At 42.6% G+C, this 16,128-nt stretch overlaps 2 protein-coding genes across 4 annotated transcripts in view; one reads left to right on the forward strand and one right to left on the reverse strand.

Moving 5' to 3' along the window:
* Positions 1 to 6,003: 6,003 nt before the first annotated feature.
* ndr2 (nodal-related 2) lies at positions 6,004 to 13,198 on the reverse strand (the record flags this gene model as incomplete). The annotated part of the gene is made up of 3 exons (XM_079845455.1): positions 6,004 to 6,156; positions 7,588 to 8,330; positions 12,973 to 13,198. 3 exons carry the CDS (start codon positions 13,196 to 13,198, stop codon positions 6,004 to 6,006), a joined length of 1,122 nt encoding a protein of 373 aa, XP_079701581.1.
* A 1,782-nt stretch (positions 13,199 to 14,980) lies between these two features.
* The window catches only part of pald1a (phosphatase domain containing paladin 1a), a 114,757-nt gene continuing 113,609 nt past the window's right edge, over positions 14,981 to 16,128 (forward strand). For all 3 annotated transcript variants that reach the window (XM_079801341.1, XM_079801338.1, XM_079801340.1), the window contains exon 1: positions 14,981 to 15,093. The gene's annotated coding sequence lies outside the window, so the exon portion shown is untranslated. The remainder of the gene's footprint in view (positions 15,094 to 16,128) is intronic.

Raw genomic sequence — 16,128 nt, forward strand, 5'->3', positions numbered from 1 at the left:
TACTCTTCACCCTGTACATGCTACCACTGGGAGATATCATTAGGAAGCATGGCGTTAGTTTTCACTGTTATGCTGACGATACTCAGCTCTATATTTCTTCACGCCCTGAAGAAACTTACCAATTCACAAGATTAACGGAATGCATAGCTGATATAAAACATTGGATGACCGGTAATTTCCTGCAACTCAATTCAGAAAAAACAGAATTTTTAATTATTGGACAAAAATGCTCCACAAGTAGTGACCTAGAATACTGTCTAACATTGTGTGCTCTTTGATACCAATCTTTCGTTTGAAAGCCACGTTTCTAGCATCTGTAAAACTGCATTCTACCATCTTAAAAATATATCTAAATTACAGCACATGCTCTCAATGCAAAATGCTGAACAGTTGATGTGTTCATGACCTCAAGGTTAGATTATTGTAATGCTCTACTGGGTGGTCGCCCTGCTCGCTTAATAAATAAACTCCAGCTGGTCCAAAACGCAGCAGCTCGAGTTCTTACTAGAACCAGGAAGTGTGACCATATTAGCCCAGTTCTGTCAACACTGCACTGGCTGCATATTAAACATCACATACATTTTAAAATCTTACTTACAAAGCACTAAATGGTTTATCTCCAGTACTTGAGCGAGCTCTTAACACATTATCCTCCATCACATCTACTGCGCTCTCTAAACTCTGGCCAGTTGATCATACCGAGAATATCCAAATCAACTGCAGGCGGTCGATCGTTTTCCTATTTAGCACCGAAACTCTGGAACTCTTCCTAACATTGTTCGGGAAGCACACACACTCTGTCAGTTTAAATCTAGACTAAAAACACATCTCTTTACTGTGGCATACACATAAAACACTTTTTCAATTAAATGATTGTTAGGCTGCATTAAAGGGTTAGTTCACCCAAAAATGAAAATTCTGTCATTAATTCCTCACCCTCATGTGGTTGGACACCCGTCAGACCTCCGTTCATATTCAGACACAAATGAAGATATTTTAGTGTAAAGCTGATGCTGAGAAAGGCTTCAGATAGGCCTCCATTGGCATTCAGTACATTTACACTCACAAGACCCATAAAAGGCACTAAAAACGTCGTTACAAAGTCCATCTCACCACAGTGACTCTACAATAATTGTACGAAGCGACGACAATAGTTTTTGTGTGCAAAAAAAATCTAAATAACGCCTTTATCCAACTTGTTCTTGTCTTCCGTGTGTGCCTCCACGACGCATGCGCGAGAATATGACGCAGATCCGGCGTTCGGGAATCCATGAAATACACACTTTAACCCCATTTTGAGAACTACGCCGAGACCTAAAGCACGATCAGTGTAGAATTCAACAGCTTAGACACGCGCGTCTTCCTCTGCTCGTAAACAAATCTCTTCTGGGTCATGTGTCCGAACGCCGGATCTGCGTCATATTCTCGCGCATGCGTCGTGGAGACACACACGGAAGACAAGAACAAGCTGGATAAAGGTGTTATTTAGATTTTTTTTGCGCACAAAAACTATTGTCGGCGCATCGTAAGATTATTGTAGAGCCACTGTGGTGAGATGGACTTTGTAACGATGTTTTTAGTGCCTTTTATGGGTCTTGTGAGTGTAAATGTACTGAATGCCAATGGAGGCCTATCTGAAGCCTTTCTCAGCATCAGCTTTACACTAAAATATCTTCATTTGTGTCTGAAGATGAACGGAGGTCTGACGGGTGTCCAACCACATGAGGGTGAGGAATTAATGACAGAATTTTCATTTTTGGGTGAACTAACCCTTTAACTAGGTCTGCCGGAACCGGGAACACTTCCCATAACACCTGATGCACTCGTGACATCATCAGAAGAACGGCATCTACGCTAATGCTAGTCTCTCTGTTTTATCCCGAGGTTTACTGCAGTCAGCCGGATCCGGGCCGGATCCAGTTCAGATGGTGGATCTGCGCCCAGAGAAGACCAACACATGACCCTGAAGTGTCAGAGAGACCGTGTCAATCATACTCCACTGAAACTGCCTCATCGACACAGCATCTCAATAAACCCGTCTCCGGCGTGATGACTCTGATCTTTCGAATATTCCAATCTATTATGACCTCTGACCTGTAAAGTTGCCAGAATAATAATCATACGCTGTTTGTTAATTGGCCAGAGGAGAACTGCCCCCCCGACTGAGGGTTATTTTCCTCCATTCTGCTTCTGATGGGGTTTGGGTTTTCTTGCCACTGTTGCCTCTGGCTTGGCTTGCTCAGTTGGGGACACTACAGTTTCAACTAAAGATCCAAATAAATCTAATTATTAAACTAAATTAACCATATAAACTAAATTACTGATCTAAAGCCAACACTGTCACTGTATGATAATTGAAATGAGCTGATGACATCACTGTTTTCTCTGGAGCGGCTGTACCGCCGAATCAAATTCTGCTGCATTATTTTCCTGTTTGACACTGTGAAGCTGCTTTGAAACAATCGCCATTGTTAAAAGCGCTATAGAAATAAAGTTGACTTGACTTGATTTGAATGATAGATGGATGGATGGGTGGATGGGTGATGGATAGATGGATGGATGGATGGATGATAGATAGATGGATGGATGATAGATAGACAGACGGATGGATGGATGATAGATAGATAGACAGATGGATGGATGAATGATAGATCGATAGATAGATGGATGGATGATAGATAGACAGACGGATGGATGGATGATAGATAGACGGATGGATGAATGATAGATCGATAGATAGATGGATGGATAGATGATAGATAGATGGATGGATGGATGATAGATGGATGGATGGATGAAAGATAGATAGATAGACGGATGGATGGATGATAGATAGATGGATGGATGGATGGATGGATAGATGATAGATAGATGGATGGATGGATGGATGGATAGATGATAGATAGATGGATGGATGGATGATAAATGGCTTATTTTTTTATAAATGATTCAGTAAAGAACAGTTTTAGGCAAATATTTTTATTTCTATTAGCAAAAATAACATTGGCTGATCTCCAAAGATTCATATATTATATTTACATAAATATCACGGCTTTATTAATGCATTATTTACAATAAATATTTACACAGTTTCTCCACCACATGGTGTGATTGTGAATACATAGACAGTGCTTGAGGTTATTCTCCTTCATCTCTAGACTCGAGGAGAGGAACGATCAGATGTTTGAGCTCAATGAGGAATCCTGAGAGGCTCCGCCTGTGTGCTCCGGATAGTGTTGCTCGTCTCTCACAGGCTCTGGATCTGCTCTGGATCTCTGGATTGGATCTGGATTTGCTCTGAATTGGCTCTAGCTCTGCTCTTGATCGGCTCTAGCTCTGATCTGGATTTGCTCTGGATCTGCTCTGGATCTGATCTGGATTGGCCTTGGATTGGCTCTGGATTTGCTCTGGATTGGCTCTGGATTGGCTCTGGATTGGCTCTGGATTGGTACTGGATTGGCTCTGGATTTGCTCTGGATTGGCTCTGGATCGGCTTTGGACTTGCTCTGGATCGGCTCTGGATTGGCTCTGGATTGGCTTTGGATCTGCTCTGGATCGACTCTGGATTGGCTCTAGCTCTGCTCTGGATTGGCTCTAGCTCTAGCTCTGCTCTGGATCGGCTCTAGCTCTGCTCTGGATCGGCTCTGGATCGGCTCTAGCTCTGCTCTGGATCGGCTCTGGATCGGCTCTAGCTCTGCTCTGGATCGGCTCTGGATCGGCTCTAGCTCTGCTCTGGATCGGCTCTAGCTCTGCTCTGGATCGGCTCTGGATCGGCTCTAGCTCTGCTCTGGATCGGCTCTGGATCGGCTCTAGCTCTGCTCTGGATCGGCTCTGGATCGGCTCTAGCTCTGCTCTAGCTCTGCTCTGGATCGGCTCTGAATCGGTTCTAGCTCTGCTCTGGATCTGCTCTGGATTGGCTCTGGGTCGGCTCTGAATCTCGTCCCGTCCAGCTTGTGCTCTGGATCTCCTGATGATGGGTGGTGTCGGGTCAGAGGCAGCCGCACTCCTCCACCAGCCTGTGCTCTGGATCTCCTGATGATGGGTGGTGTCGGGTCAGAGGCAGCCGCACTCCTCCACCAGCCTGTGCTCTGGATCTCCTGATGATGGGTGGTGTCGGGTCAGAGGCAGCCGCACTCCTCCACCAGCCTGTGCTCTGGATCTCCTGATGATGGGTGGTGTCGGGTCAGAGGCAGCCGCACTCCTCCACCAGCCTGTGCTCTGGATCTCCTGATGATGGGTGGTGTCGGGTCAGAGGCAGCCGCACTCCTCCACCAGCTTGTGCTCTGGATCTCCTGATGATGGGCGGTGTCGGGTCAGAGGCAGCCGCACTCCTCCACCAGCCTGTGCTCTGGATCTCCTGATGATGGGCGGTGTCGGGTCAGAGGCAGCCGCACTCCTCCACCAGCCTGTGCTCTGGATCTCCTGATGATGGGCGGTGTCGGGTCAGAGGCAGCCGCACTCCTCCACCAGCCTGTGCTCTGGATCTCCTGATGATGGGTGGTGTCGGGTCAGAGGCAGCCGCACTCCTCCACCAGCATGTCCTCTGGATCTCCTGATGATGGGCGGTGTCGGGTCAGAGGCAGCCGCACTCCTCCACCAGCATGTCCTCTGGATCTCCTGATGATGGGTGGTGTCGGGTCAGAGGCAGCCGCACTCCTCCACCAGCCTGTGCTCTGGATCTCCTGATGATGGGTGGTGTCGGGTCAGAGGCAGCCGCACTCCTCCACCAGCCTGTGCTCTGGATCTCCTGATGATGGGCGGTGTCGGGTCAGAGGCAGCCGCACTCCTCCACCAGCCTGTGCTCTGGATCTCCTGATGATGGGTGGTGTCGGGTCAGAGGCAGCCGCACTCCTCCACCAGCCTGTGCTCTGGATCTCCTGATGATGGGTGGTGTCGGGTCAGAGGCAGCCGCACTCCTCCACCAGCCTGTGCTCTGGATCTCCTGATGATGGGTGGTGTCGGGTCAGAGGCAGCCGCACTCCTCCACCAGCCTGTGCTCTGGATCTCCTGATGATGGGTGGTGTCGGGTCAGAGGCAGCCGCACTCCTCCACCAGCCTGTGCTCTGGATCTCCTGATGATGGGTGGTGTCGGGTCAGAGGCAGCCGCACTCCTCCACCAGCCTGTGCTCTGGATCTCCTGATGATGGGTGGTGTCGGGTCAGAGGCAGCCGCACTCCTCCACCAGCCTGTGCTCTGGATCTCCTGATGATGGGCGGTGTCGGGTCAGAGGCAGCCGCACTCCTCCACCAGCCTGTGCTCTGGATCTCCTGATGATGGGTGGTGTCGGGTCAGAGGCAGCCGCACTCCTCCACCAGCCTGTGCTCTGGATCTCCTGATGATGGGCGGTGTCGGGTCAGAGGCAGCCGCACTCCTCCACCAGCCTGTGCTCTGGATCTCCTGATGATGGGCGGTGTCGGGTCAGAGGCAGCCGCACTCCTCCACCAGCCTGTGCTCTGGATCTCCTGATGATGGGTGGTGTCGGGTCAGAGGCAGCCGCACTCCTCCACCAGCATGTCCTCTGGATCTCCTGATGATGGGTGGTGTCGGGTCAGAGGCAGCCGCACTCCTCCACCAGCATGTCCTCTGGATCTCCTGATGATGGGTGGTGTCGGGTCAGAGGCAGCCGCACTCCTCCACCAGCCTGTGCTCTGGATCTCCTGATGATGGGTGGTGTCAGGTCAGAGGCAGCCGCACTCCTCCACCAGCCTGTGCTCTGGATCTCCTGATGATGGGCGGTGTCGGGTCAGAGGCAGCCGCACTCCTCCACCAGCCTGTGCTCTGGATCTCCTGATGATGGGTGGTGTCGGGTCAGAGGCAGCCGCACTCCTCCACCAGCATGTCCTCTGGATCTCCTGATGATGGGTGGTGTCGGGTCAGAGGCAGCCGCACTCCTCCACCAGCATGTCCTCTGGATCTCCTGATGATGGGTGGTGTCGGGTCAGAGGCAGCCGCACTCCTCCACCAGCCTGTGCTCTGGATCTCCTGATGATGGGTGGTGTCGGGTCAGAGGCAGCCGCACTCCTCCACCAGCATGTCCTCGTGGTGTCTCAGCAGCAGTTCTCCGTTCTCGTAGTAGAGCATGCTGAGCGGACTCATCCTGGTGGGAGCGCAGCAGGCGGCCGGAGCTCGGCTGGGGTGGTAATACTTCAGCAAACTCTGCGGAGAAACAACCGGCTTTGGTTAGCGACAATCCCCCCTGTGGAGAACATTAGAGGCATTTCTCAATGTCAAGGAAGGATCCTCGGAAGCCAGAATTCAGAGGATGCTACGTCATCGACAGCCGTCGAAGGGCTGTTCCAATGTCAAGGATCCTCGGAATTTCAACCAAGGTCTGAGTCCTTCGTTCGAAAAATATGCCATATACAGGAAAGGATGCATACGAGTAGACTTCACGCACTTAGCGTTCTCAAATCACCCACAATCCTATGCGCGCAGCTTTGCTATCTTGTTCAAAAAATACAAAATATCGGACGTTGGCGGAGTCGGAGCGTTAACGGGGCAATATGCTTTCAAGTGTAAGTATTTACGTTACCAAACATTTGTTATAACCGTAGTAAATATAAGTAAAGTTTAAAGGGTTAGTTCACCCAAAAATGAAAATTCTGTCATTAATTACTTACCTTCATGTCGTTCGACACCCGTCAGACCTCCGTTCATCTTCAGACACAAATGAAGATATTTTAGTTGAAATCTGATGCTCTGAAAGGCCTCCATTGGCTCAATGAACTTTACACTCTCAAGACCCTTAAAAGACACTAAAGACGTCGTTACAAAGTCCATCTCACTACAGTGGTTCTACAATAACTTTATGAATCGGCGACAATAGTTTTTGTGCGCAAAAAAACCCTAAATAACGACTTACATAGTGATGACGATTTCAAAACAAGGCATCATGAAGCTTCGAAGCGTTGAATCAGTGAGTCGATTCATGATTCGGATCGCGTGTCAAACTGCTGAAATTTGGCGATTCAAACTGCTGAATCGACTCACTGATTCATAACGCTTCGAAGCTTCATGATGCCTTGTTTTGAAATCGTCATCACTATATAAGTCGTTATTTAGGGTTTTTTTGCGCACAAAAACTATTGTCGCCGATTCATAAAGTTATTGTAGAACCACTGTAGTGAGATGGACTTTGTAACGACGTCTTTAGTGTCTTTTAAGGGTCTTGACAGTGTAAAGTTGAGCCAATGGAGGCCTTTCAGAGCATCAGATTTACACTAAAATATCTTCATTTGTGTCTGAAGATGAACGGAGGTCTGACGGGTGTCGAACGACATGAAGGTAAGTAATTAATGACAGAATTTTCATTTTTGGGTGAACTAACCCTTTAACTTTTAAATGACAGTACAAATTACAACCGTATTGATATTATACAAATGACGTTATTGATGGCTAACGGACCTTTTCACTGACGTAATGACGTGCACTTGCTAGCCTGTTCCATTTACGCGTTCTCTGAATGCTAAAGAGGAGCCTCGCCGAGCCTCGCCTCTGAAGGAAGTGACTTGGAAGGACTAGTCCTGCAGAGGAAGGATCCTGGACATTGAGAAACACCTTTGTTCAAACACTGAAATGACCTCTGACCTGCATGTAGGCGTGGTTGGTGGGGTGCAGCTCCTCCCCCAGCGGGTTGGGGCAGCTTCCCTCGCAGCGGAACGCGTTGTACTTCTTGGGGAAGACGATCCACGATCCCCATCCGATCTGATTGAAGTCCACATGCATGTCGACCCGCCTGCACATGGAGCTCTTCTCCGCCGGGCTCCGGACCGGCTCCGGGCTCCTCATGGGCTGACCCCTGCGCCCCCTCTTGCTCTTGTGCGGCCTCTCTCTCCGCACCTCCTTCCCTTCGGTGTTGAATAAGAACTTGGACTTCTCCGCCGTGTGGAGGAGGCTGGCCTTGTCCTGCTCGCCCTGCTCGGAGCCGGTGTGGGAGAAGATCAGGAGCATGGCTCGGTGCCGGATGCCGTCCGTGTTTCGGGGCCCGTTCTGGAGAATCCTCACGGCCCTCTTGGCCTTCGCGCGCCTCCTCTCGGAGAGCCGGGGGCCGATCCAGTCCAGGAGCAGCTCTGTGACGTTGTAGACCCTCCAGTGATGGGAGACGCTCATCAGGGACGACCCGGAGAGCCGGCCCAGAGTCTGGTTCTCCAGGCACACGTGGCGCTGGGAGCAGGGGCCGTCCTGCTGGTGTCTGAGCTCCAGGGTGAGGTTGGTTTGATGTGTTTCTCGGGGAACACGGATCCTCAGCTCCGCGGCCCGGATCTGCCGCTCGGACAGCAGTGAGGACAGGTCGAAGTGTGTGACGTAATGCTGGTCTTGATTTAGCACACCTGGAAAACACCAGACAGACATTAATACAGGATTTATCGTGCTGAGCAATGCAAACGCTTGAGAGGCTCTTTTAATACACTCAAAAAAATAATTTGTTGAATTTACTTAAAGGGTTAGTTCACCCAAAAATGAAAATTCTGTCATTAATTCCTCACCCTCATGTCGTTGGACACCCGTCAGACCTCCGTTCATCTTCAGACACAAATGAAGATATTTTAGTGTAAAGCTGATGCTGAGAAAGGCTTCAGATAGGCCTCCATTGGCATTCAGTACATTTACACTCACAAGACCCATAAAAGGCACTAAAAACGTCGTTACAAAGTCCATCTCACCACAGTGACTCTACAATCATTTTACGATGCGACGACAATAGTTTTTGTGCACAAAAAAAATCTAAATAACTTTATCCAACTTGTTCTTGTCTTCTGTGTGTGTCTCCACGACGCATGCGCGAGAATATGAGCAGATCCGGCGTTCGGGAATCCATGAAATGCCACTTTAACCCCATTTTGAGAACTACACCGAGACCTAAAGCACGATCAGTGTAGAATTCAGCAGCTTAGACATGCGCGTCTTCCTCTGCTTGTAAACAAATCTCTTCTGGGTCATGTGTCCGAACGCCGGATCTGCTCATATTCTCACGCATGCGTCGTGGAGACACACGGAAGACAAGAACAAGCTGGATAAAGGTGTTATTTAGATTTTTTTTTGCGCACAAAAACTATTGTCGTCGCATTGTAAGATTATTGTAGAGTCACTGTGGTGAGATGGACTTTGTAACGACGTTTTTAGTGCCTTTTATGGGTCTTGTGCGTGTAAATGTACTGAATGCCAATGGAGGCCTATCTGAAGCCTTTCTCAGCATCAGCTTTACACTAAAATATCTTCATTTGTGTCTGAAGATGAACGGAGGTCTTACGGGTGTCCAACGACATGAGGGTGAGGAATTAATGATTTTCATTTTTGGGTGAACTAACCCTTTAAAGCTACACTGTGTAACTTTTTTAGTTTATTCTTAGCTAAAAACACTTAGTTCTTTCAAAAATATATGTGCTCATTAATGTATATTTACATCTTTCAAGTAATAAAGTATTCTCGTAAGTTTATAATATGCCATTGTAAACACATACGGGTGAGGGTTTGAATGCGGGTCGCCATGTTGCCCCTCCATCTTGAAAGTACATTAGCCAAAGAGGGACATACCCGTAAATTCAAGCTTCGCCTCCAATGTGGACGAGGTCGAACTGGAAGCCATGTTAATCTTGGACTAAATCGGCCACCGTAGGAGTTAAAACGAAATCGGAATTGAGAGGAACAGAAACTAATATTCACTGGATGGTCATATACCTTTACACCACTAGATGGGGGAAAATATCACACAGTGTAGCCAAGTGGTTCCACACAACTATATTGAGTAATTTTTACAAATAACAATTTAGTTATATGAACAAAAGAAAGTCAAGTAAAGCTGACAAAATGTCTTTAAGTAAATACAAACCATTTGAATTTGTCACTGTTACATAATATTTATGTGCAGGTTACTTAATAATGTCATGTTCAATTTACAAAAGTTTATTATGTTAGGTGAACACATTTATTGATTTAATTTACCTTATTAAATTAACTACTTGCTTTACAAGTGTAAGTGAAAAACTATTAAATATAACAAAAGGCATATTTAAAAATAAAAAAATAAAAAAAACGTATTTGAGAACAGGTCCATCCAATAAATGAGTGGCCACAGCCTAAACACAGGCACCGCTCTTCTGCATAATGGTAACCACAAAATGACAGAAACTCCTCTAAATGTCCAACATAACTGCACATAACACTAACAAAAGATCAAATAACACTTTAATCCCTACATTTACTCTCCTAATGCAGTCTCTTGCAAAGCATGCTGGGAACTACAGATCCACTGCCCAGTTTGTTCGCTTCACTCAGCGATGTTAAGTTGACTGAACAAACATTTATTAAGATACTCATTTTTAGTAGAAACAACTCAGTATATCTAAGTAAATTTAGTTACATGAGTTTTTTAAGTAATGTGAACAAGGATGATTTGAGTGCAACTAACAACAGTGAAAGTTTATTTTTTTGAGTGTATGTATTTCTCTCCAGGGATGAATGACTCTCACACAACCCTGAAGGTAATGAGGTGATTTGTGCAGCTGAACACACACACTTTGATCCTCGTGTGTTTGTGTGTGTGTGTGTGTGTGTGTGTGTGTGTGTGTGTGTGTGTGTGTGTGAGGCTGTCGTCGAGTGGAGTGTATTAGGCCTGTACATTTACATTAAAATCACTAATGGCTTTGGTTTATCTAATAAGAGTTCCTGGCTGTGCCATTCAACATCAGACACATCATCACTACAGGACTCCTTCAACACGCTCGGCTTGGCAACAACATTATTATTTAGAATATTTATGATATTTTTCTTGTAGTCTAATGATTATTCTAAATATTTCTAAATGATCATTAGACTGTATATAAAATATAATACCTGAGATAATTTTAAATATTTAGTATATTATGATATTTGTTGCAATCTAATGAGTATTATGTATATTCTATGTAATTTATTCTAAATAATATTTGAGATCATTTAAAAATATTTATTATATTTTTCTTGTAGTCTAATGATTATTCTAAATTATCATTAGACTATATATAAAATATAATATCTTAGATAATAATAATTTAAAATATATTTTTCTTGTTGCGATCTAATGATTATTATTCTTATTCTATATAATTTATTCTAAATAATCGTTAGACTGCAACAGTAAAATATAATATTTGAGATTATTTAAAATATTTATATTATTTTTCTTATTATTTCTAAATAATCATTAGACTGTATATAAAATATAATATCCGAGATAATAATAATTTAAAATATTAATGATATTTTTCTTGTTGCAGTCTAATGATTATTATGTATATTCTAGGCTATATAATTTATTTTAAATAATCGTTAGACTGCAACAATAAAATATAATATTTGAGATTATTTACTTGTTGCAATCTAATGATTATTATGTATATTCTATGTAATTTATTCTAAATAATATTTTAGATTATTTAAAATATTTATGATATTTTTCTTGTAGTCTAATGATTATTCTAAATATTTCTAAATATTCATTAGACTGTATATAAAATATAATATCCGAGATAATAATCATTTAAAATATTTATCATATTTTCTTGTTGCAGTCTAATGATTATTATGTATATTCTAGGCTATATAACTTATTTTAAATAATCGTTAGACTGCAACAATAAAATATAACATATGAGATCATTTAAAAATATTTATTATATTTTTCTTGTAGTCTAATGATTATTCTAAATAATCATTAGACTGTACATAAAATATAATATCCGAGATAATGATAATTTAAATATTTATGATATTTTTCTTGTTGCAGTCTAATGATTATTATGTATATTCTAGTCTATATAATTAATTTTAAATAATCGTTAGACTGCAACAATAAAATATAACATCTGAGATCACTTAAAAATATTTATGATACTTTTCTTGTAGTCAAATGATTATTCTAAATATTATAATTAATCATTAGACTGTAGCAATAAAATATAATATGTGAAATCATAATAATTACAAATATTTTTCTTGTTGCAGTTATTATAAACCAAAACCATTAGGCTAACAATAAACTATCATATTTATCAGTATATTTCTCTTTTTGAAGTCTAATGATGATTCTATTCTAAATAATCATTAGCATTAAAATATAATATTTGACATAATTAAAAAAAAAAATCTTGTTTATTCTAAATAACCATTAGACTGCAGCAATAGAATATAATATCTGAATATATGTTTATGTTTATTATAAATCATTCTAATTTAATCTACAATAATGCACAGAATGCATATTTTTAAATAATAATATATGATACATTTCTTTAAATTGTTACATATAATGTATTATTATTGTTGTTGTTGACAAACCAAGCAAATATCGGACCTGCTATAAAATATAATATCTGAGATAGTAATATTTGAAAAAACCCAGCAGCATTAATGATGATGAAGCATGAATATCGATTTTATAAACCTCTTTTAGCACAAATAAGACGAATATTAAGAACCCGCGATCAATTAGTCCGAGGTGTGTCTCATGTGTTGAATTATTATTATTATGATCATGCCAGTCTGATTAAACCCCGCGCAGTATCGAGCAGATATTAGGTTGATCTTAATGGAGAGTCCGGGCTGTGGACCCTAATCCCCTCAGAACACACACCGGATCGAAACCCATCGTTTAACACCTCCAGAGCTCGTGCGCATCCCCGCGCGCGCGCGCGCGCGCTCGCTCGCGCTCGGAACCCGGGGCTCCTAATCTAATCAGACGACGTGTGAAAAAGAGCCGAGGAGGCTGATGTTGATTTGGGTTTGTGTAAGGATGTCTGGCGAGGGTCTAATCCACATCAGCTTTGCGCAGAGCATTAGTCCAGGACTCGTGAGATGTGGATTGAGGGTGTCTGGCGCTGAGATTTGACAGCCAGGAGCCAGAGACCCCCAACAATAGAGCCTGCGTTTGCACCGAGGTGCGCAACTCTCCCCTGTTTACATGCAAAAGCCATATAGAGAATAATCAGATCTTACTCTTTGACAGGATGCTCTTGATGGTGTCCGCGTGCTCGTGCTCCACACTCTCCACGGGCCGCGTCTGGTTGAGTTTGAAATGCCGGTAGAGGTGCATCATGTAAGTGGGCAGATGATGCCGCTGGCCCCGCTCCGCTCTCGACGCGATCCTTGCGCCATGTTTTCCGAGGACTCCCAGAAGCAGGAGTTGGTAGAAGGCCAGGCGCAAAGCTCCGTGCGCATGCATGATGGACTGAAGGCAGAATGACAGGTCGAGGGTCCAGGAGCGCTTTTATACCCCCTCCCTCCGGCCCTCTGCATATTTAACAAGTAGCAGAGGACATTAAAGGAAATTGACATGCCATGACAGCTCATCATCTATTCATGTGGTAATGCGCCGCATATTTTACAATGAACAATTAGAGCACCTTGCGCCCGGTGACGTCCCTAAAGTTGCTTTTGCCCTTTGAAGAGTGTGATGGCACTTTCACTGCGTGCACCAGGGCGTCAGATGAGTGTGTGTGTGTGTGTGTGTGTGTGTGTGTGTGTCTCAAACCTTATCAAGTGTATGAATCATAACATTTATGTATTGACTCAAGATAAATGTTGTGTTATTGTGATATAGTGCAGGTTCAGGCACATTTACATCACTGCATTGCCTCTGGCGTAACTTCATTTAATGGGTATTATAGATCTAAAATAGAAAATATCTGAGTGAATTTCAAGTTATGAGTTTTATATATATATATATATATAGCCCATATATTGCAATTATATATGTAGGCCTATATAAATAAATGCAAAAATTATTTATTTTAAATAATTAAAAATTTATTTAAAGCAGCAATTAAGAGTCAAGTTATGAGTTATATCTATCTATCTATCTATCTATCTATCTATCTATCTATCTATCTATCTATCTATCTATCTATCTATCTATCTATCTATCTATCTATCTATCTATCTATAATGTATAATGTATAATAATTGATTAATTCGATTAATCGTATCTAACATAAAAGTTTATATATATATATATATATATATATATATATATATATATATATATATATATATATATAATATATATATATATATATATATATATATATATATATATATATATATATATATATATATACACATACACGTCATATGGTGAGTCTATGTCTTTGTATGTATATAAAACACACACACACACACACACACACACACACACACACACACACACACACACACACACACACACACACACACACACACACACACACACACACACACACACACACACACACACACACACACACACACACACACACACACACACACACACACACACACACACACACACACACACACACACACACACACACACACACACACACACACACACACACACACACACACACACACACACACACACACACACACACACACACTTATATATTAAGTACATTTACAAACTTTTATGTTAGATGTGACTGTGATTAATCGATTATTATATATATATATATATATATATATATATATATATATATATATATATATATATATATATATATGTGTGTGTGTGTGTGTGTGTGTGTGTGTGTATCTTGAAATTGAAAACTTCATCTTAATTGCTACCTTTAATTAAATAAAATGCAAACCTGAAATAAATTTATTTTATATATATATATGTATGCAATATGGTGAGTAGGTCTATATATGTCTGTGTGTATGTACATTACACACACATATTATATATTTACAAACTAAATATTTACAAACTAATATTTATATATGATTAAATGAATGGCTAGACAGACTAATATACACAATACACGTTTTCTGTTTCTGGTTGAACTGATTTTAGGATCCTGCAGCGCCTGGCACCAAACACACACACACACACACACACACACACACACACACACACACACACACACACACACACACACACACACGTGGACACACGCATGCTCAAAGAGCCCGTCTTCCAACCCGCGAGCCTTCTTTTTTCTTTCTTTCCTTCCTTCCCTCCCGAGTGTTTGACTCCAGCCGTGCACAGAGAGATCCGCTGAAGTGTGTGTGTGTGTGGGTGTGTGTGTTTGCTCAGGCCAGCGGTTCTGCTTTGAAGGTGGAGGCTGTTTCACGGCGATGGTGAGTGCTCAACTTTTTTTGTGATGATCACATGCATGGATGGCGAAGCTGCATTGCTGTAGTTGTGAAAAGCCCGAGTGTGTGTATCAGATCGGATGTGTGTTCATAGCGTCAGTGTAGCGGCATGTGTTGTTTCTGCGCTACACTTCATGCAAGAGATTCACTCGAGTCAGATTATAACACACGGTGACGAGTGTGTGGTGTGTAAATCAGTTTAGAAAGCACGCGCTGATAATATACATTACAAGAAACGCATGAAAATGATTTAACTTGGAGTTTGATTTAGTGAACCGATTCAGTGAATCGATTCGTTTGAGTGAATCTTTTCATGCTCTCTGAATGGAACCGACAGAGTCATTTAAGTGAACCGATTCAAATGAGCGATTCGTTACACCTCTTCTCAATTATCAAAAGAGAATCGTTTGTGTCGCATTGAGTTACTTTGTTGTAGCAAACAACTAACGATTAAACTCACACATTCACGGCCATTATCTTGATATTTGAATAACGTATGAAGTCTTTCACACCCTGAGGTGAGTTTATAAAGCGGAGTTTGTGCGAAAACGTGTCCGAACATTTTCCTGACAGACTTCGTGAGACTCACCCTCCTCTAACTGCTCAAATTCATTAAATAAGACATAATCTGTTTCTCATTATTGAAAATGGATGAAACCCACATGTTTAAATCTTATCAATCCGGATAAAAGCTATTTGATATTAGTGGATTGAAATGCTAATGTGTGGATCGAGAGTCGAGCTTATGAAGATTAATGGTGATGAAGTTCGTTTCGATGCTGTTGGGTTATTTGAGCTGATGGTCATCAGAACTCTATGAATAATAATCCGTGTGTTTGAACCTGTCAGTGCTAGATTAGAGGAGTTTGCGTTAGGGATTGAGATGGTCAGGTAAAGTGCTTACAGCTCATTACAGGAACGAGGCCAATTGAAAGTCATGTTTAATGGGCTGTCAGTAAAGATGCATTTAAAGGGGAAGGCTTTCTTTGGGTATTTCATAAAACTTTAGAAGAATTGAGA

The sequence above is a fragment of the Gobio gobio genome (assembly GCF_949357685.1).
Source record: "Gobio gobio genome assembly, chromosome: 20".
Lineage (NCBI taxonomy): Eukaryota > Metazoa > Chordata > Actinopteri > Cypriniformes > Gobionidae > Gobio > Gobio gobio.